Source organism: Emydura macquarii, unplaced genomic scaffold (assembly GCF_026122565.2).
Source record: "Emydura macquarii macquarii isolate MOO-44397 ecotype Brisbane River unplaced genomic scaffold, CSIRO-AGI_Emac_v2 contig_3348, whole genome shotgun sequence".
Classification (NCBI taxonomy): Eukaryota; Metazoa; Chordata; order Testudines; family Chelidae; genus Emydura; species Emydura macquarii.
In genome coordinates this window covers 2,746,831-2,767,294 of record NW_027133485.1, presented here as the reverse complement: position 1 = coordinate 2,767,294, position 20,464 = coordinate 2,746,831, and the positions used below count along the sequence as shown (strand labels likewise).

Below are 20,464 nucleotides of genomic sequence, written 5' to 3'. Positions count from 1 at the left end.
CGGTACTGGGCTGAGAGCCACAAACTCATTTCACAGAGAGGCCACCGAACAACTGCCCATTGGTAGCAATTGTTTGGCCACTGCTGTGGGACGGGTGGTGACCTGCGCATTTCCCTCCTCCGAAGCTGAACACTCCCAGCAGACGAAGGTAGGACCCTCCACAACAGCTGAACGCAGGAGCTCATTGGCGCTCTGATTCTGTGAGGGGCCAGGGGAGGATGTGGGGGTGACTCGAGCAGGCAGTGCTCCCGGGGGTGGGTTCAAAGACACACCCCTCCTTTCTCCCCACTACAGGGGCTGCCTGAGTGACTCTTTGGAGGCCACATGAGCTAGTGGAGAGGGGTCCAGGCTGGAAGTCAGCAGACTTGAGTTTTATTCCTGGCTCTGTCATTAACCGTGGGCAAGTCACATGCCCCTTCTCTGCTTGCGTGTCCTCTCCCAAGCTCTCTTTCTCGTCTGGGCAGACAATAAGCAACGTGGAAACGTGTCCGTCCACACGTACGCACAGCATCTGGCACGATGGGGCATCCAGGTGCGACTACAGCGTAACCCTTTTCCAGGGTGGTAGCCCCAGGCATGTTTGACTGTTCCCACACCATCGGCCTGGAGCGTCAGCAGACAATGCTTCTCACTTGCTAATGCTTTAAAGGGAGAAGATCCGCTGTCCTTTCCCCTATTCAAACCTGGGACTCAATGCCAAACACTGAGTCCAGGTAAAGCCCATGAAACATTTCTGGTTTTGTTTTTGCGGGTCAGGCGGGATGGGAGGGGGTGAGTACAGGTGAACATCAGTGGGACTCCGGCACAGCGTTGACATTGCTCTGCTGGCCGAGGCACAAGATGCTTTTAGAGATTTTCTGTTTCAATTCCAACCATCTGCTGCAAACGCCGAAGAGATGAGAACACAAAGAGACGGTCCCACCGCAGAACTGCTGCCTCTGTGTACAGCTCTGAGGTGCCCAGACAGAGCTTATCTCCAGCTCCCGGGACAGGGGCTCATGGCTTACCTAGTCTGACAAAAACATAAGAAAACAAGGCAGGAAGCTGTAATCTTCCATGAGGAAACTGGGCCATGGGCAAAGACCTAGCAAAAGGCCCAGACCCCTCTTGGCTCTGACTTAACTAACGCCTGGGCCTTATTACTTGTATCACGGTAGCTCCGAGAGCCCCAGTCAGGAAGCTCTGCTCCACCGTGCTAGGCGCTGCACACACACTCATAATGAAACAATGCTCCCATACCCCGAAGGCTTTATAATCTTGTGCTTCCGCTTCTGCATGGAGAGGAGTTTCGGTCATCGTTTTGGCTCCTTCACATGAAGCAGGCCATTAGCCGGCTCCTCTGACGCGGCTGTGTTACATCTGGGCTGAAGTGGAACAAAGTGATGCCTACGCCCTCTGCCCAGGGGGGAATTTTACCCTAACTACATTTCCAGGTCATGGCATCCCAAACACACAGGCCCTCCCTGACCACTGTGTTCCTTCCTGCGGGACAAGCAGCTAGACCGAGCCAGATCTAAACCTGTGTGCAGGAGCCAACGGTTCGGATTTGCGTCACCCTTGGAGGTGGAGATGCTGCTGCGGGGGAAGCACCAATTTCCTCTGCTCCTGGGAAAGTGCAGGCAGCATTTGGGGAGCAGCTGCCCTCTGAGGCCGTGACAGAGCACTGCCAACACAGTTGCTAAGCTGCCCAGTAATAACTACGCCTTTCTGCAGACCTGGCCAAGGCCATGCAGCATGCCAGAGGCAGAGCAGGAGTAGAACCCTGCTGGCTGTGCTCTAACCACTAGACACCACTCCCCCTTGTTTAGCTAAGGGGAGTAGGGCCCCCTTAGTGCACTCAGATCAAGAGAGACAGCTGCAGAGGTGCTGCAGATGAGGCACCAACTCTGGGGGTTTTGTTTACACAACTCCAGAACGGATAGAATTAGTTCTTCTTACACATCCACAAGAACGGGCCAGGTTCACTCGTTGATTAATCGTTCGTGTTCTTCAGCAGTGTTTATGGATTATTTTTAAGCACTGACAACACACACAGCTAGGTCTGCATGAACATGGGACAGTCCCTTTGAATCCCCCTACGCAATACCGCTGCAGCTCTGGTATACACCTGCTCACCGCGCAGGAGAGCATCACAGAGCCAAACACGACCCGGCTGGGGCCAGCTTTTTAACTTATTGATTCCAATGGGAATTGGGGCCTAGGTGCATTTGACAAATCCCAGTAGCTACAGCTAGCTTTAAACTCTGGAGCGTAGCGCTGGTAAAGTCCTCTCCTCAGCAAGCAGATCCTTCAGCCCCTGCTCATAATTTCTGAACTCTGCCTGCCTCCCCCCCCCGATCATAAAGTACTGATAAAGCAAAGGCTCTTAACCCTCTGTGTCAGGTGGGTAGGTATCATTACCCCATTTGACAGATGGGGAAACCGAGGCATAGACAGAGTTAAGTGCCCAAAGACGCACACTTGCCCAAGATCACAAAGTGAGGTGGAGTCAGAACCTGGAATTAAAACAAGGCAGCCAACTCCCCTGCTCTAACCAGTAGAGCCTCGCCTGGTTTCTCAGCCATTGTCAACAGGGTGCAGGGGTCATGACCATCCTCCCTCTATTTATGGCTCTTTGGGCTAGGGAGCAAGATTTATCTGCTGTTACATGAGGCCAGGACACAGAAGAGGTAGAAACTCACTGCCACCAGCTAATCTGGGCTTCAGTCCCTCATGGGATGATCTCACTTTCCCACGCACAGGATGCTGGAGTATACGCTGAGCTCAACATTGCTCCTAGAAGCCGTCTGGCTTCACAGCTTTCCATGATAAGCATGATTCCCCAAAGCGGGGGGGGGGGGGGAGCTGATATGTTCCTAGCCACGTTTGGAACACCATTTTACTGCTGTGAAGAGTCTTTTTGGGGGGGGTTCAGCAGCTTTGTTTGAAAATTGCTCATGTCGCATTCAACCCAGTTGGTGTCAGAGCACCAGAGAGGGGCTGGTCATGGAGGGATCCTACAGCAGCTGGGGAATTTAACTGCGCGGAGGAGAAACAGCCCAAACTGAGAACGATTGTACTGATGGGTATTTTACCATTAGCGCAACAAAAATTATACAACGAAACTCCCCGGGATAACAGGGCCCAGCTACTGAACAAACACACCCGCTGCTGCCCTGGCTGAGGGCTTGTAAAACACACACTACAGTGAGCGCCACTGGAGGTCTCACAAACTATTGAAATAGGCCCTAGCCCAGTCCTCTGCACTGCAAGGGCTCCTGAGCGCCGGGGACCTGCGGATCCAGAGCTGTCAGCATCCCTGGGCTGGGCTGAGCTGGGCTGCGATGCCGTTAAGCTAGGGCCCTTCTGCGTTTAGTACCACCCAGGGCTGTTGCTCGCTCACCCTATAATAATGCAGCCATGGGCAAGGTTTGGCTCAGCACCAAAGGCGCAGGAACCCCCATAAGTAAACCCTGCACCGCAATAAAGAGAGCGCTGCAAGCTGGTCAGGATTTCACTTACTTACAACGAGGCCGCACATCTCCCTGGCCGGTAACTAACATGCAGGGAGGGAATTTGGGGGTGTTCCCCCCACGCCCCCTTTTCATTTTAGAAAAGCAACTTGGCTTTTTAGAAAGGCAACGCCTGGCACGGTCACTGGGTGGCGCTAGCAAGCTAGGAACTCAGCCTGCAAGAGCTCAATCCAGGCAGGCCCTTGCTCCAGCCCTGAAACCCCCCGTGAGCCGCATTTTTCCATTGCAGGTTCCCCTCTCTCAGGGTTAATTGCACGCGAGGTCTGGAGCGGCTGCAGGGTCTGCCACCGGCAATGCATCCTGAGCTCGAATCGGGGGAGAGAAGTGTGTGTGTGTGGGGGGGATGTTCTTCCAGCCCCTGCCACAGCATCTCCTCCACCTTCTTTCCCACCCAGCAATGCTGTATCCGGCTTTCTCCAGGATCCCTCGCGCTGGACTCGCCCCCCCAGCAGCAGGGGAGCCTGACCCTCCCTCTGCACACCGGCATGAGACGGTAGCTCGTGTTTGCCAGGAGTGCTGCGATCCTCGCTGGGTGGGTGCTAGCTAACCGCCAAGGGCTATTGTTTAAGCTGTCCCTAGCACACGGGGTTCGACGCATTACTACTCCCTTTCTACAGATGGAGGAAACTGAGGCACTGGGTGGAAAGATGATGTGGCCAAAGTCGCACGGCCCCCTGCGCAGCCAGAGATAGGAGTCCTGCGTCCTTCTGTGTCCCAACCCATCCTTCCTCCCCTGCAGCGGTGCACCGTCACGGCGTGGCGAAGCTGAGCCTTGGGAGAAGGGGGTGCCAGTGCAACACGCCCCGCAGGGGCAGCATCCCCCAGCCAAACTAGGCAGACCTGCTGTAATGTACCTCGGTGGCCGAGCTGGGGGGGGGGGGGGGGGGGACGCAGCCTCCCTTCTGAGCCATGGTTTGGATTCTGCCGTCTGACCCGGCCAGCGGAGGCGGGCATGCTCCAGCTGGGCATTTGTGCGCTAGTGGCGTGGGCACTGGACTCGGAGTCAGGCAACCTGGATTCGAGCCACTTTGGGCGAGTCGCTGCCCCTCTGGTGCCCTTCTCTTCCCTACTGATACTAGAGAGTCTTGAACTCAGGGCCCAGCTCTTACTATACACCGAGGCAACACCCAGCTTAACAGAGTCCTCCAGACCCTGCCATCGTTCATGTACAACTACAACTCAATGCAAAACAAAGTGGGGGCAATGCCCCCCAGGTATGGGGGGGGGTGGGAGCCCAGGGTGCGTTTTGCCATGGGCCAAAGTTTCAAGCTGTGCAGGAGCCCTGCAGGCAGGTGCTGCAGGCATGGGGGGGACAGGGGGGGAGTATCAGGCCAACAGCTGGTTTGGAGCACGTGGCTGACCTGGCAGCCGTTGAAAGCAGCGGGTGCAGTGACAGATTTATGCTGTGACGCTGACTGTCAGTTCCCAGCAGGAAAGCAGCTGGCATGCAGCACCCTCGCTTCCTCCCGCCACCTGCCGGGGATAAACGTCGGGGCGAGCGGCAAGGATCGGGGCCAGCCATCCTCTTCCTGCTCCTTCCGCCAGCTCCCACCACAAGCCATTGGCGTCACCAGCGGAGCCCAGTGGGCCACGTCCCTTCTGGACAGCTTTCCGAAGGACGGGCGCGCCTCCCTTTGTACACTGCTGGCATAGATAAAAAGAGGGCCTTCACTTGGCCACGGCTGTGCAACCTCCTCCCATCATAAGAACGTCCAGCCTGCGTCCGCCCGACGGACCCGCTAGCCCAGTGTCCTGTCCCTGACGATGGCCAGTGCCAGGTGCTTCCGTGGGAATGCACAGAACAGGGGCAATTTATCACGTGCTCCATCCTCTGCCGTCCACTCCCCACCTCTGGCAGACAGAGGTTTAGGGACACGCAGAGCCTGGTTTTGCATCCCTGACCACCTTGGCTAACAGCCATCAATGGACCCCCCCCCAATGAACGTAGCTAGTTTGTTTGTGAACTCAGTCACACGTCACGCCATTCCCTGGCCCCGAGTTCCCCGGTGACGCTGCGTTGTGTGCAGAAACACGTCCTTTTGTTTGTTTGAAACCCGCTCATTGCATCGGGTGACCCGTGGGTCTAGAGGGACGTGAAGGGGTCGATAAACTCCCCCTGCCCCGTCCCAAGGAGCCAATTCCTGACCGCGCTCAGTTGTGCAAGCCCTTCCCCAGCTGTCCGGAGCCTGGCCCCACCTGCAGCCAGCTCCCCTGTGCGGTGCGGCGTGGAGGGGGGCAGGATTTATCAGTGCAAGCCCCGAGTTTGTAATAAGGCTCTGGGGGGCCTGGCGGAGAGACGTGATGCTTCGTTATGCCCGGTTCCTGCCCCTCCTTGGTGGAAATAGCAACACAAAGCCTGGGCCACTCTGAAAACAGCTGTAGGGCGAGTGTCTTAAAGCATCCAGGCAGCAGCTGAGTGGGTCACCGCAAGGGCAGGGAGAGACGGGGTCACGCGATCGCCTGCTCCTTGGCTGGGCCGGGCTCTTGGACTGGAAACACCCTCCCACCCCCTCCGTCTGCACCAGCAGGGCTGGAGCAGAGCCCTCTCCTGCCACTGCACCTGTGCACGGTGAGCGGGGCCGTGTGGGCTGTAAGTGCCACGCCGAGCAAAGGGCCACCTGCAGTCCGGTGACGTCGGCGCTGGCGAGGCAGAGGCCAGGCCAGGCAGGCGTGCGCCGGCTGACAAACCCCGCCGGCGCCTTTGCTGCGACCAATGGTTAATGAGGAAGGAAGCCAGGTCCCTTCTGCTGCGTGGCTCTGAGGTACTTCCTAGCGGTACCAGTCGGTCTTTGCCTTGCCACAGACACGGCCCGGGGCCTCCACTGTGCTCGGCCTTGTGCAAACGGAACAGAACGTCCTGCCTGACGCGCTCACGGACAGACGCAGCCTCTGGCCTCTCCTGGGTGGCTCAGATTGGCCTTTGCTGCAGTTCTTGCTTGCCCTAATCTGCTCTCTCTCTCCTACGACACTCACTCTTGGCTGGCACCTGCTCTTAGAGCAGCAGTGTGGTCTAGTGGATAGCGCACTGGCCTGGGACACAGGAGACCTTGGTTCTATTCTTTGCTGCGCCACTGCTTGACGTGTGACCTGGGGCAAGTCATGTTCTCTCTGTGCCTACATTTGTGCAGCACCTAGCACTGCAGGTGCAACTCCCAACAACAACTCTGACTCATTGGTGGTAGCATATGCGGCTAGAATACACAGGAAAAACAAAACAGCAAAGAGATATGTGACTCCAGTCCTGTCAGCAGCTCAAACATTCCTTTTTGGTGAGGCCGCCTGTGGCGTTTCTGTCTCTGGCTTGGATTCAGCAAACAGCCTCCTGGCCGCTGGAGATCTTACCTCCCTTTAACGCCAGGTTTTGCTGGGTGTTTTGCCCCCTGCCGCGTGTGCGGATCTAAGCTCTTGATCCGCCGTTCGGTTTTGCTGTAAATCAGGCACTTGTGAGCCGGCCTTCTGCAACCGCAGCCTGCAAACCCCTCGAGAAGTTATTCCTCCTGCCCCACTGGAGGGTCCAGCCCTGAGCTAACTCAGTGGAGAACTCCAGAGGTTTTCCCCAGCTGGAACTAGCCTGCACTCCAGCTTTCAGCATCCAGCTAATGTTTCAGCACTGGGCTGCTGCGCTGTGTTGTCTGCAGCCATATTTACGAGCTCAGGTGCGTCTGGGATCCTCGGCCGACACTACGGAGATAAAGAGCTCCTGGCAAGGGCCCTGCACCAACGATGGATCGAATCATCGCTTGTATTTAGGGAAGGGGCTGCCCATCGTATTGCAGCTTCTTCTGTGGTGTCCAACCTTCCTTCCCCACCACAGCCTGCGGCTCGCTTCAGTTTCCTAGGCAGACTCCACAGCACGTTAATTTACAGCGCCCAAGTCAGGGCTGCGCTCCCAGTTACACTGGGGTCAATCTGGAGTCTCTTCGCTGAAGTCAGTGGGATCACTCCAGATTTATACGGCTACAAATGAGAACAGAGCCAGTCCCCCAGTGCGTGCGCTGGTCAGTGGAGGAGGCTGCTCTGGCCAGGGTGCCTAGGGAAGCCACGAAGAGCAACAGCTTCAAATCCAGATCAGGTTAGAAACATGACTGCATATAAACGTCCCCTTCTTAGTCACCACGTCTGCTCCATGCGAGTGGATGAGGAAGGTCAGCGAGCAGCCGGGGGTGCTGTGGCCAGCCGATAGAAGACAAAGTCTTTCTTTGTGCTCCCCCATCTGTTTGCTGCTTGGGACTGTTGGCTCTTGTTCTACATTTAGACTGAAGGCTCTTTGGGGCAGGGACTGTCTCTGTTACCTGTTTGTACAGCACCTAGCACAGTGGGGGGGAGAGAGCTGAGCTTTCTCCTGCGGGCGTAAGCGGCAGAGCAGAGATGAGCTTAACAGAGTGCCTCTGGATGCGCTGAGGCCTCTGGCTGCTGGCCTGCCCAGGGAACTTGTTCTCTTTGGAGAAAGGTTGTTAGCCTGGGACCTGGGAGAGGTGAGTTCAATGCCCAGCTCCGCCACAGACTTACTCTCTGACCTCGGGCAAGCCACTTTGTTTCTTTGTACCTCAGTTTCCCATCAGCCTTGCCCTGCCTCACAGGGGTGCATGAGGACAAACCCATGAAAGATTGTGTGGTGCTCAGATGCTGTGGAAATGGGGGCCAGAGAAGGCGCTAACATGACAGACAGACAATGTTCATATGCCACATTCCTCCAACCTCATTCAGAGGAGACCCGGCCCAGAGAGCACTGGTGTGGCAGGCACCCTCCTCGCATCGCTGTTCTCTCTGACAAGAAGCACGTTGGCTCCGTCAGGTTACACGCTGCCACACTGCCAGCCGTCTCTCTCTTGGCTAAGGCAGGTGATGATGTGAGCTAAGCGAGGCTTCTTTGCCCCTTCCTCTCGAGCTGCCGCACTGCTGGAGTGCGTCAGCCGTTTAACCGTGACAGTGCAGCCTGGATATCCCTGGCCCTCCACTTGGACTGCAGCTGCCGTGGAATTTCATCAGCGGCGAGGTCAGCGCGGCAGGAGTAATTAGTCACTCAATCATCTGACATTTATCTCGCTGGCTTGGTCTTTGTAACAAGCAGCTGCATTTTTCAAGGGCTGTAATTTGAACATCCTGCAGCGACTGGGCTGGTAAAATAACAACAACAATTCTTTGCCACTTCTCTGGTACCTTTCATTTAAGGATCTCAAAGCACAAGGGGCCAAATCCAGAGCACCTGACCAGTAATAATCATAATCCTTATTTAGCACTTTTCATCAGTAAATCTCAAAGCACTTTCCAGGGGCGGACAGTCCCATTTGAAGACGACAGACGGATTGATGTAATTGAGCTTGTGAATGTTCAGACACCACGTTTCCCCCACACACCGCAACATAGTCCAGTTCTGAGCAACAGCAGAGGTGGTGAAAAGTGGGGGTTTCTCCCATGAGACCTGATGTGCAGTGTAAGGGAAACACACTGGTAAAGCGTGTATCACGTTCCTTCCCTCCCCCCCCCCCGCCCCAGGGGCGGGTCCACAAGAGGATAACAACCCTAATATTGCTGCCAGCTAACGGAGTTACTCCTCTGGCTCAAGCGGGAGAAGACAGCTTTGTAGCAAAGTCTATTACATCAGTGGCTTAGCGAGCCAAGTCATGCATTTGCCCTCATTTAGTGTCCAAAACTGCCTTTTACTAAAGCAATCACTGTTTACAGAGACACAGATTTGGACCAAGCGATTCCTCTAAGGACATGTAATTGACACACCCTGCATCCAGGAGCAGAGCACGGACAGCCAGGCCCCTCGCCCTTGGTTTATGAACTCCATGCACCTGTGTTTCGGATCCAGAAGAAAGGAGGGTGGAAAGCAATTAGGGCAAGAGGGAGGGAGGGGAATGCTGGGAGCAGGCCCGCCCGTTCTGAGAAAGGCGAGGGTTGGCCGGTGGTTTTCCGAACGGCTGGATCACGCGAAGCAATGAGTTCAGCCCCGCCCCGCTGGTCGGCGCATGGCCTTTCCCAGAGATGGATTTAACATGTGTGCGGCTTCTCGCCACCTGCTCTTAAAGGGGAGGAGAACACTTTCTCTCACTCTCCTTTCGGTTTCCTGGGGCTCTCGGGGTTAGCACCGGCAGGCGTCTTCCCTCCTGGCTGGTGTGAAAGGCAGCCGGGGAAACCAAAACAGGCCGAGGATGGGAAACCTGGCTGGGAATGGTCAGACGGAACAGCTGAGCATGAGAACGTGACCCGGGGACGGCGGTGGCAGGGAGGGATTCTGATCTCAGTTTCTCGGGTGTAAATCCAGATTGCGTCAGGATTGCTCTGGATCTAAACCGGCTCCTGAGATCAGAACTTGGCAATGGTGCTGCCACTGCCAGCCGGGCCCAGGCAGGCGTCAAATTCAATCTCCAAAGCCACTGACGAGTCCCGGGTAGGAAGGGCTGCAAAGGAGAAGACAAGAGCAGCAGCGGTGAGCCTTGGAGCTCAGTGTTAGGACCCCCCCCCCCCCCCCCCAGGCCTTTCAGTCCCCAGGTCGCTGACACAAACAGAAGTCCAGATCCAGCAGCAGGCAACAGGACAGGTTTATTGGGATCTTCTCAAGCAAGCATCCGTTAGGGCCCCCCGTCCTTTACACCAATAACCCCCCCCCCCCCCCCCGCTGCTGTTTTACCTCAGGTTTTATAATATATCTTAACCAATCATTTCTTTAACGATGATTCTTTAACCAACCCTATCCTAGTGTAGCAGAACTCTTTAACCCATCGTATCCCACCGCCTCACCCGCTCCCTCCGGCCCAGTAAACCCATTTCCTATGTACCAAGCTAGCCACGGATGTGAACTGATTCCCACCGGAATACAGGCAGCAGAGGCTAATGAGCTGGGCAGTGGTACTGCATAAACCAGGCTGGGATACCAGCCGCCTCTGCCCTGCTGCAGGCCATCTGTGCCTCTGTGTTTATCTTGGTGTGTCTCCTGGCTTCGTCCATCTCCCACCCAAGAAACATACTGGAAAGAGCCAGCATGGCTGGGAAAGGTACTGCTGACAGCTACAGACCCCCACAAGCTGGGGGATGGGAATTCAGAAAGGCCCATGTAAAAGGTGGGGTGGGGACACAAAGAAACAAGTCACTTCCCTCTCCGCAGCAACCTTCCCCAGTACAGCTATGGGCATCTCCCCAGCCCCAGCCGCAGGTGCGCAGCACATGGGCAGAGCAGATGGCAGAAGCGAGATGCTTCACTAATCGGGGGGAGAATTTTCACCCCATTTGAGCAGCTGCAGGGCTCCAGATGCTGCAGACTGCCAGACGGTGTTACCATTGCTGCCACTTGTCACCTGCCCAAATCAAACTCCCCCCCGGTCCCTTTAAAAAAGGCAGAGCACCTTGTGCGTAAACGTGCCCCTTACCGAGATACTGCCCTTTGCCTTCCCGGAACGGGGGTCCCAGGGGTCCTTTCACCATGGGCTGCATGTATTTCATTTGAGCATAGCCTCCACCTCCCACGCCGCCTCCGGACGCCGAGCGAATGCCAGCCACAAGCAGCAGCACGGAGACAGCTTCGGGGAGCATCCTGGCTTCGCTGCTCGTCTTCCTGTGGAGAAAAGGGAGCGAGGTTAGGGAGACACGGAAGCCACAGGTTTTGCTGCCAAGTCCCTTATACGCCCTGAACAAAAGGGATTCTGGGTGTTGTGACAAGTACTCCGTTTGGAGCCGGGTTGCCAGATATAAACCTTTCCAGTGCTCAGTGGGCTGGACGTGCCAGAAGAGCCTGAAGAGAAGAAGACACTGTTCACCTGTGCAAACTCAGGGCTGGGCCCTCCCTTGACGCACACCACACACGGTGACTTCCAGCAGTGCAGAATGGGCGGATTCTGAGCTGCAAACAATTTACGCCCACTTTGCACCAGTGCAGATACCAGCAGAAGGTGCAGGGAGCGAAGGCTCAGAGCACGTGACCGCAGTATTTGCAGTGTCCCAGGTGTTCCTGTGTCAGGAAACTGAAGTGACGCCACGCAGGCCACAGCCATCTGCGTGTCCATGGGCAGTTTTTAAGGCTGAGCATATCCTTAAAATGAGAGCACATTTCAGCGCCCTCTCCCCTCCACTGCATCGCTCTCCTGCCAGTCAGAATGGGACAGAGTCAAAGTCATTTCCCACCTGGGTCTTCAGATGGCTACTAGAGAGTCACCACTGACGTGAGCTGGGCCAGATTGCAGCCAGTGGGCCAGCGCAGAGATGCCGGCTGTCAGATCCTACAATACCGATAGCTAAATACACGTGGGATGGCGAAGGAGCCATTCCCATCGGTGGGTTACCTTAAAAAATAATTGACTCCATACAGCAATAGATTGGGATGTTCTGGAAAGTGCCTGTTAAAAATGCAGTACCAGATTTAACTGGGAAAGCTGATGAGTATAGAGAGAAAGGCTGTTCTTGTGGGGAGCATGCTGGACTGGGTTTCAAATGATTTAGATTAAATTCCCGGTTCTGCCATAGAGCCACTGTGCAACCTTGACTAAATCCTTCCATTTCTCTGGGCCTCAGTTCTGCAGCCTGACAAATGGATATCCTAATTCTGTTTAAATGGTAAATCCTTTGTGACTTTTGTTCAGGGTATGTGTACACATGAACATTAATCTGGATTAAGGTAAAGTATGGATTAAAGTGGACTAACTATTCCTGGTTACTTCCATTTTTAAATGGTCTTCCAGAGGAAAAGTGCCTTTTTCTGAATTAGTGTAATTCACTTCCAAAGTGGAGCAAAAGCATCCTGGAGTTAATCAGGAATAGTTATTATGGTTGCGGAATAACTCCGCCGTGTAGATAAACCCTGAAATGCTCAGTGCCTTGGACAATGGGGCCTTGATCTTGGCTAAGGCATCTGGCTGCTACAGTAATATAACTAATACATAATAATAAGGTACCTAATCTGTAGGTTCAAAAGCTACCCAAGTGAATGTTCAGCTCCGGTGAATTATACCCATGTCATAAGCTGCCATGAAGGCGTTTTTTTAATTAAAAAAATCTCGCTGAGCTGCGAGCTGTTGTCACGTCTCTTGAATGAACAGGATTTCCTCTAACAAAACCGTGTGCGCTTTGGACTTGGCCCTCGGAAAGATGTCAGGTTCCAAGTCCGGGCCTCACTCTGTGATTGAAACCGTAGAGGCCCTGAGCTCTGTTTGCTCTCCGACTAGGCACTGGGTTCCCAAACGCCTGTAGCTTTTGGCGGCCAGTGGCCTGAAAAATTAAATGTCAGAAACAAATTCCCACTCCGAGCTCTGCCAGCGCTGGTAGCTTTCTGCTGCGGTGCTTTTTAAACAACAGCTGCTTGTTTGGTCAAGTACTTATGAGAAGGTTGGGTCGTGGAAGCACAGAGGGTTAGGATGCTATAGAACGCCAGACTCCGACTTAAGTGCCTGTTTATATAAAATAAATACCTTCCATAAATATCTTTCCTCTAGCAACACTTTCCATGCCAGTCCCAAGCAGAGAGCGGCAAACAGATGAAATGTTCGTTGGTGCAAATCATTTTCAGAAGCTTAAACAACATGCGACTCCCAAGAGGTGGGTATTTTTGACTCTTGCAATCACTGACCCATGGTTGCTATTAATAAGAATTACGTGCTTGGTCTTTCTGGGCCGAAGAAAAACCGAGCAAAACTGCTCCTCAGCTGGATTCGATTGGCATTTCCGGAATCATTTCCACTGAAACGGCAGCAGAAAGCTGCAGAATGAAAACAAAACAAAACAAAATGTAAAGAAAGGGGGGGGAGGGGGGGAAGAGTGAAAAAAGATAAAACCCAGCACGGAGCAGCTTCTGATGCTGCAAACTGTAGGCAAACCATCAAAGGTCTTTCATGAAGATGCCGAGCCTTGAAACACTTTTCTCCTGCCCCAGTGAATGTTTGGTGAATCTCGCTGGATCAGGTCCAGGTGGAGAACAGCACTCCTGTGCTCACACGGAATCGGGGGCGAGACGGCGAGTTGAGCCCAGGGTGCCAACGTGCTGGGGTAAAGGGTTTGTTCTGGTTGCCAACTTCCAGCTTCCATGTCCCCGCACCGCCTTCTCCTGTCCTGAGGGGAGGAAACGGCTCCTCGCAAAACAAGGCCAAGCCCTGAGTGCGACTTTTTTAAGGGCATGGTGCTCACAAGTGCAGCAGATGGTTCCACTTACTGGGGACCACGAGAGCGTGGACAGGCTCCTCCTTACACCACAGACAACGCGCGAGATGAAAACCCGAGGCTTGGCTTGTTCTGCGTGGCTCAGTCAGATGGGCTGCTTTGTTAGCCACAGGCGTGGGCTAGTGGCTGAAGGACAAACCTTGCAGGCAGGAGACCTGGGTTTATGTCTGCGTCTGCTGCTAACTCCCTGTGCGTCTTCAGGTAAGTGACTTCCCTGCTCTGGGCCTTGGCTCCCCGACCTGTACAACGGGGCCAATGGGACTGGCTGACCTGCATCGCTGGGGGCTACGAGGTTTAATGAACGAACGTGCCTGGGGATTGTCCCATGAAAGTTGCTGGTGTGAGTAAAGTCTCAGGGCCTCGGAGCTTTCCCTCCAACCTCCCGCAGCCCTTTGCCCATTCTCACAGGGCACAAGCAAGCCAGAGGGCAAGCCTCACGACCTGTTTCTGGGTCCCCTGTGCACCGCCTTGGGGAGCAGAGGCTGTTTCTCATCTCCCCATGCACCACAGCCTGGCTGGGCGTGAGACTCCACATTCTTCTCAAAGCTCCAACTCTTGTTTAAACCCGAACACCGACACAATAATGAGCTGCAAGGAGTTCTGGGATGCGCATTCCCCCCAGTCATCGAGCTGAACCACGGGCAAAACCCCAAAGTGAAAGCACTCACGCCAAAGATAAATGCCTGGCTCTGCCTGAAGCCATCCCTATTATTACTGCATGTTAGTGGGGCAGTACCAAACAGGGCCGAGAATGAAGAATGCAGAAGGCTCAGAACTGCTGCTTTATCTTGAGACAAGCACAGAATCTCTGTTCCCAGCTTCTCCGATCGGCCCGCAGTACGGCTCTGCACAGAGCGAGGAGCTGAATGGGGCGGGCGCGTACATCACCTCCAGCCTGGCCGAGAAGTCGAGAACCACTCTTAAGCTGCCAGCTCTCATTATTGCACTCACAAAACAGGCAAGAAAAACAAGCTCTCTGGGTCAGGCTCCAAACACTCCCGTGTGCTCTGCTCCTGGAGCAACCAGCCTGAGCCTGCCCTGGGGACGCTTTAGGAACTGGGACTCGGCCCCTCAGCAGTGGACAGTCGTCAAAAACTGACACCAACCGCACAGAGCAGACGTATTTTCTTCCGGGGTGGAGGCTGATGAGGAGTCATTACTTGCTCGCTGAGTTCAGCGGGACCTGAGAAATCCCCCGTTTCGGCCTTGCCTTTCAGTGAGAGGGGAGCAGTGAGCTGCATTGGGGGTGATGCAGGCAGCATCCAGTCACTCCTGCCATGCGCCCGCATGGAAAATCCCCACTCGCACCCTCGTGTTGAATCATCACTTTGTTCGCCTCCCCCAAAGCAGGAAAAGTCCCCTAGACATTACGCAGAAGGTCATTTGGAACGGCCTGATTCATTCCGGGCAGGAGGCCGTGCTGTGCAGCGGGCCAGAAAACCGGGGTTCTAGGCTCAGAGACTTTTGGATCACAGGGAAGTCACTTCTCTCTGCTCTTCGTTCTTCCCCATCTGGGAAATAGGTGTACTTCACATGGTCCCGGCGGAGCTCTCCCGTCTTACCTTTGCGCATGGCGCCAGCGTTAACCCGCGGGCAGAGTGCACCATGCCGCGGCAGCTCGTCATCCACTAGGATGCAGCTTTCCCTGGGTTCAGGTTTACACGCCTCTGTGTTCTGCTCAATAACACCTCACGGCCTTGCTGTTGGTAGAAGCCAAGGGGCAGCCTGGTGCCTGAAAGCCAGTGTTTGCACCCTTTAAATCTCAGTTTCCTCTCAGGGCTGCTTTAGCCTCAATTCCCCTCTGTGCATTAGAGCACCCCGGAAAAGCTCCAACTGAACCTGGCTTTTCACTTACGGCCACCCTGGCAACTTGCTACGTGTGGGTTTGCTGGGAAAATGCCTTTCACGTGCCTGCAGTGCGAGAGCGCTAACAAAAGGCAGAGAGCATCATTAGCGCAACATCAAAGGGAGCGGGGCAAAGTCTAGCTCCCCTCTCCCGGGAGCCCCCCTTGCAGAAGCTGGGAGGATAAAGCGGACAGTGGGCTGTGCCAAACCTGCAGCAAAACCAAAACAAAACAGCCGCCTGCAAAAAGGAATATTTGGCTGGATTGTGGGTCAGAGCTGTCAGCTCAGAGGCACGAAGGATGCTGGATGTTTCTGCTGACAGCCGCGTCTGAAAACAAGCGCGCAGCGTAGAGATTCCTTTCTTGGGTACTTTTTGTTTTGATTTGTGCACGCAGCGTTGGAAGGATTGGAAACAGATGCATTTTTAAATAGGCCCTGCAAATTCTTCTGCCACGCATTTTTATACCCTTAGGGGTAAGTGGGCTTGAAAGCGAAAGACATGAGCTTTCCAAACTTGTCCCATCTTCTCAGCAGGCAAAATTCTCACCATTTCGAGCTCCGACTGCCACAGTGGGGCCGAAACATGCCCTGTCTTGAGGATTTGAAGCTATAGTTATGAGTCTATTACAGACACAATTGACAGGGCAGAGATCCCCAGGGGGCCAATGGCAAATGCTGAGATCTGAAAGCCAAGAGGTGAAATGGGCATCCTTTCGCAGTTTGCTGCACATAATCTCACCCCTCTTTGGTGCACGCTGCTGCAGAGGATGCCAGCGCCAGTCCTGATGACAAAAGGGATGTTTTCTAGGCCAGTGAGAGCAGCATGTTGCTGTAGGTTATTAGGCAGGGAGCCTGGGCTTTAGGGCAAGACCCTGGGCATCAGGACCCCTGGTTCTAGCCCTGCTTCTGCAACCGACCTTGCTGACTGAAGCTTTTTATACATGAGAAATTTGCACCTGTTCGATTTTAAACTGATTGAATTAAACAGGTGCAAACTCCCGTATAAACACACTTATTCCAATTTAAGAGTGGGTTACTTCAGGTGAGGTTAACCCGATTCCCAATAGACTTCCACGAAACCAAATGGGCCTGGTTTAAAACGCAATAAGGGCATCCACGCAGCCTTGTGCACTAACTTGGATTCAAATTGCACTTTCAGTCAAACTGGTGCGACTCTGCCTGTTGGCAAAAACCCTTTTATGTTTGTGCAGCACTAGCACAGCGGGGCCTATGGGTGCTGGAACAACGGGTACTGCTGCACCCCGGCTTGAAGTGGTTTCTATCGTGTACACAATTTACAGTTTGGTGCAAATGGCTCTCAGCACCCCCACTATGCACATTGTTCTGGCACCCCTGTTGGGGCCCGATCTTGCAGGGGCACTTTAGCCACTACTGCAGTGTAAACACTAGAGTAACAACTGCAAGGCAGTTCTATACTCTTGAATGTTTTGTCTTTCACTGTATTTTAGTCACGGGCCCTGAGCTCTGGGCGGCCGAGCTGCCATCCTGCCACCTGGCATAGATCTCCATTTGCTCTCCACAGTGAATAAGCTGCCCTCGCAGGGGAACATGACAGCTCTGTCCAGACGCAGCCTGACTCTCCCTCAAGCCCGTCTGTTTTCTAAATGAAGCGCAATGGGTCAACATGGCTGTTAGTGCATCGCAATACAGTTGGCTGGTCAAGTGCACGCCCTGTGCTGGCTAGAGGGATGCAGAAATCAGGCATGAACTGCATCAGTCAATAGTGGGCAAGCAGGAAGCAGAGAGGGAGTCTAGGTTGCAAGCCCTTTGGGACAGGAGCTTCCATTTCACACATAAGCTTCCAGCATAGTGGGGCCTCCAGCCTGGCTGGCGTCTAGGTGCTACCGCCACAGAGACGTTAATGATAATGATGCCGATGATGATAATACCTGGCCAGATCTTCAGCTGGGAGGCGTCGGTGTAGCTCTGCTCAGTTCAGCGGTGCTGCCCTGATTTACACTGGCTGAGAGCTTTGCTCGCAGTATTTAGTTCTTCTGGGACATTTGGCACCAGGCAAAGCCATTTTAATGCAGTTCTGACCTAATGCCTAACCTTCGTGAATGGGTCAGTATAGGGGTGTTTTAGGGAATGGATGGAGAGTTTCTTTCTTTACAGGACAAGCAGCGCATCAATTGAAGCGATTGATACAAATGTCTATTCTCTCTCCCCCGGTGACATTTTCGTTGCGGCTCCACCGCCCCGTTTCAAAACCCAGGGTGGTTTTGGTTACTGCTACTGGGAAAGCGAACAAGTCAGATGCCATCCAAACCCACCGCGACATGCAGCCATGTGATTCCTTTCCCCAGCCCCGTGGCCTGACATCAGCCCCTGCTCCCAGGGCCTCATTTATGAAACTGATAAATAACCTACATGTGTTTTGACTCAAAAGGAGCAGGCGGGGGAAGTAGGCAGCAGCAGTTTGCCGGGTTCCCTCGTCGATGACATTCTGTCACCTATGGAATGTGCCATAACACGGGCCCCTCCAGTGCGAGGCTTCTCGCTGCTGGAAACTGCGTCCATCAAGCCAAGGCGATAACATCCAGATTACACAGGTAGCGTGTCAGTCACTATCCCGGAGAGGGGGACAGGGAGAGCTGTTTTAAGAGCTCCATATGACAATGGCATGTTCCCTCGCTCCCTCTGCGTGATGGAAGCGGCTCGGTGAGCTGCATTATCTGATATACTGATCAGAGGCTGCAGCCTTCCATATCCTGCATTTGTTCTGGTTTCCTTTAATGGGACTGGGTCGCCATTAAACACAGAGTTTGATGAATACCTCTTGCCCCTACTGTAATGTGCATACAAGACGCTTTTCAAGCCCGATTGTGTAAAACATGCATATATTTGTATACACGTGAACCCTCCATTGCACACCTGCCACTCCAAGTGTGCCTGCTCCTATCGGTGCATGTGCAACCCACACTTAGACAGCGCGGGGCTCGGTCTCTCTCAAGTGGCTGGGCTACATTGAAGTTTATGAATCTGCTGCTGGCTCTGGGTCTTTGAGCTCAGACAAGAGCTGCTTTTAGATGGAAAGGTCCCAGATTCAATCCTTGCTACTGCCGGCCTTTGTAGGGCCTCATGTTATATGTGCATCTCCTGTGTCACACCAGACCTTGAGAGTGCGCAAATCAAGAACATGCAGAAATACTCAGGCTATTGAAAATGGCCCTTATTGTCTTCAGCTAGCACGAGAGGCAGCCTTTGAGTGCTACGCGCAAGTGACGATGGTTGTACACCTACGGCCCCAGTTTCTAATGCTACATTAACCCTGCACAAATCGAGTGCCCGATAACGAACTGTTTACGAACAGAGAGGGTAAAAGGTCTATAAAATCATGAATGGGGTGAAGAGCGTGAAACGTTATTTACTCCAGAACACAAGAACCTGGGGTCACCCAGTGAAATTAACAGGCAGCAGGTTTGAAACAAACATAAGCAAGTACCTCTTCACACAATGCACGGTCAACCCGCGGAACACATTAGCGGGGATGTGGCGAAGGCTGAAAGCATAACTAGGTTTAAAAAAGAATTAGATAAATTCAGGGAGGACAGGTCCATCAATGGCTATTAGCCAAGATGGCCAAGAATGCAACCCCAGGCTCTGGGTGTCCCTCAACCTCCAACTGCCAGAAGCCAGGACTGGATGACGGGGATGGATCACTCAAAATTGCCCCGTTCTGTTCATTCCCTCTCAAGCATCTGGCACTGGTCACTGTCAGCAGATGGGAGGGGCTAGACGGACCATTGGTCTGACCCCGTGCGGCTGTTCTTATGGGCGATTGCTTCTATCTGCAGGATTAAGCGAAGCTGTGTAATGATGGGGCAACATCCCGATCGTGTGTTATAGTGTGGACCGAGGCACCAGCTGAGAGGAAGGCCTCATTCTGCTAGGGGCTGTACAGACCCTGAGTGAGAGGCAAGCCCTGCCCTGAAGAACTCATAAACTGAAGGAGCAAACCAGGTATAGGATGGGAGGGTGTTGACTTGTCCCAGGCCACCCAACAGGCCACTAGCAGAGCCAAGATCAGAAGCCTTGTCCCTCAGAGCCCTTATCCACACAGAGGGTCTGGGATCTAAACTCTCCTGCTCTTCCGAGGTGTCTGGCTCTGAGATTTTGTGGGAGCCCATCTCGACCCACACACATTTGTGTATCTACCATAACTTTTGGGCTGAGCATCAGCAACCTATGCCGCTTGCAGCGGTGAGAGGCTGCTGAGTGGAAAACAATATGGCTGGGTAATTTTATGTCCATTTGTAGTTCTGCCAATGAACTCAAATCTCATGCTTCAGCGCAAAAACTGACCAGCATCTGCAGTGTTCAGGCATTCCAGAGCTAGGTAGGAACATGATAGCCAGCAGGGGCTGCTCTGCCCCGAGAACACTAGGTCCAGCTGCTGACGGGGGGAGAGCATCACTCTGAGTGTGCCCAGGTTCTCCCAGAAATGCTAGGAAACGTTACCGCTTGCTTAACAAGTTGATCATAGGATCAAAATGCCAGGCTTCCTGCTTTTATGCATTAATCCCAGCCCAGTGTCACACGGGCATCTCCCACGAATGTCTGGAAGCGAGCTCCGTCCCCAGATGGACTCCGGGGCTCGTTTGTAAGCGAGGGAAATGTCATGGGATGCCCTAGAAATCAAGGCCTTGTCCTCACTGGGATTGCAGCCATGTGCACTATACGGTGCAGCAGAGTTAATCACGCTGCAAAGTGTCTGCACGAGAGACACACACTGGTGCAATTACACCAATGTCGGTGTGCAGACGACCTCCCTTTGGGATGGTTTCATGTGCACGTTATCGAAGTCCAGCCCTTTCTCGGTGGTGTCGCCCAGGCCAGGGCAGTGCGGCTTCGTTGCCTTCACAAGCAGCCTGGCCAGGGGCATGTGCACAGCATGTTTGGAACAGCCACAAACAACCAGTTAACGCCATCGAACA

At 53.8% G+C, this 20,464-nt stretch overlaps 1 protein-coding gene across 1 annotated transcript in view; it reads right to left on the bottom strand.

Moving 5' to 3' along the window:
- Positions 1 to 20,464, bottom strand: part of COL8A2 (collagen type VIII alpha 2 chain) — a 114,913-nt gene that overhangs the window by 11,089 nt on the left and 83,360 nt on the right. Inside the window, exon 2 of the mRNA XM_067533955.1 lies at positions 10,886 to 11,070. Within this exon, the coding sequence (XP_067390056.1) occupies positions 10,886 to 11,048 (163 nt within the window). The 5' untranslated portion in view covers positions 11,049 to 11,070. The remainder of the gene's footprint in view (positions 1 to 10,885; positions 11,071 to 20,464) is intronic.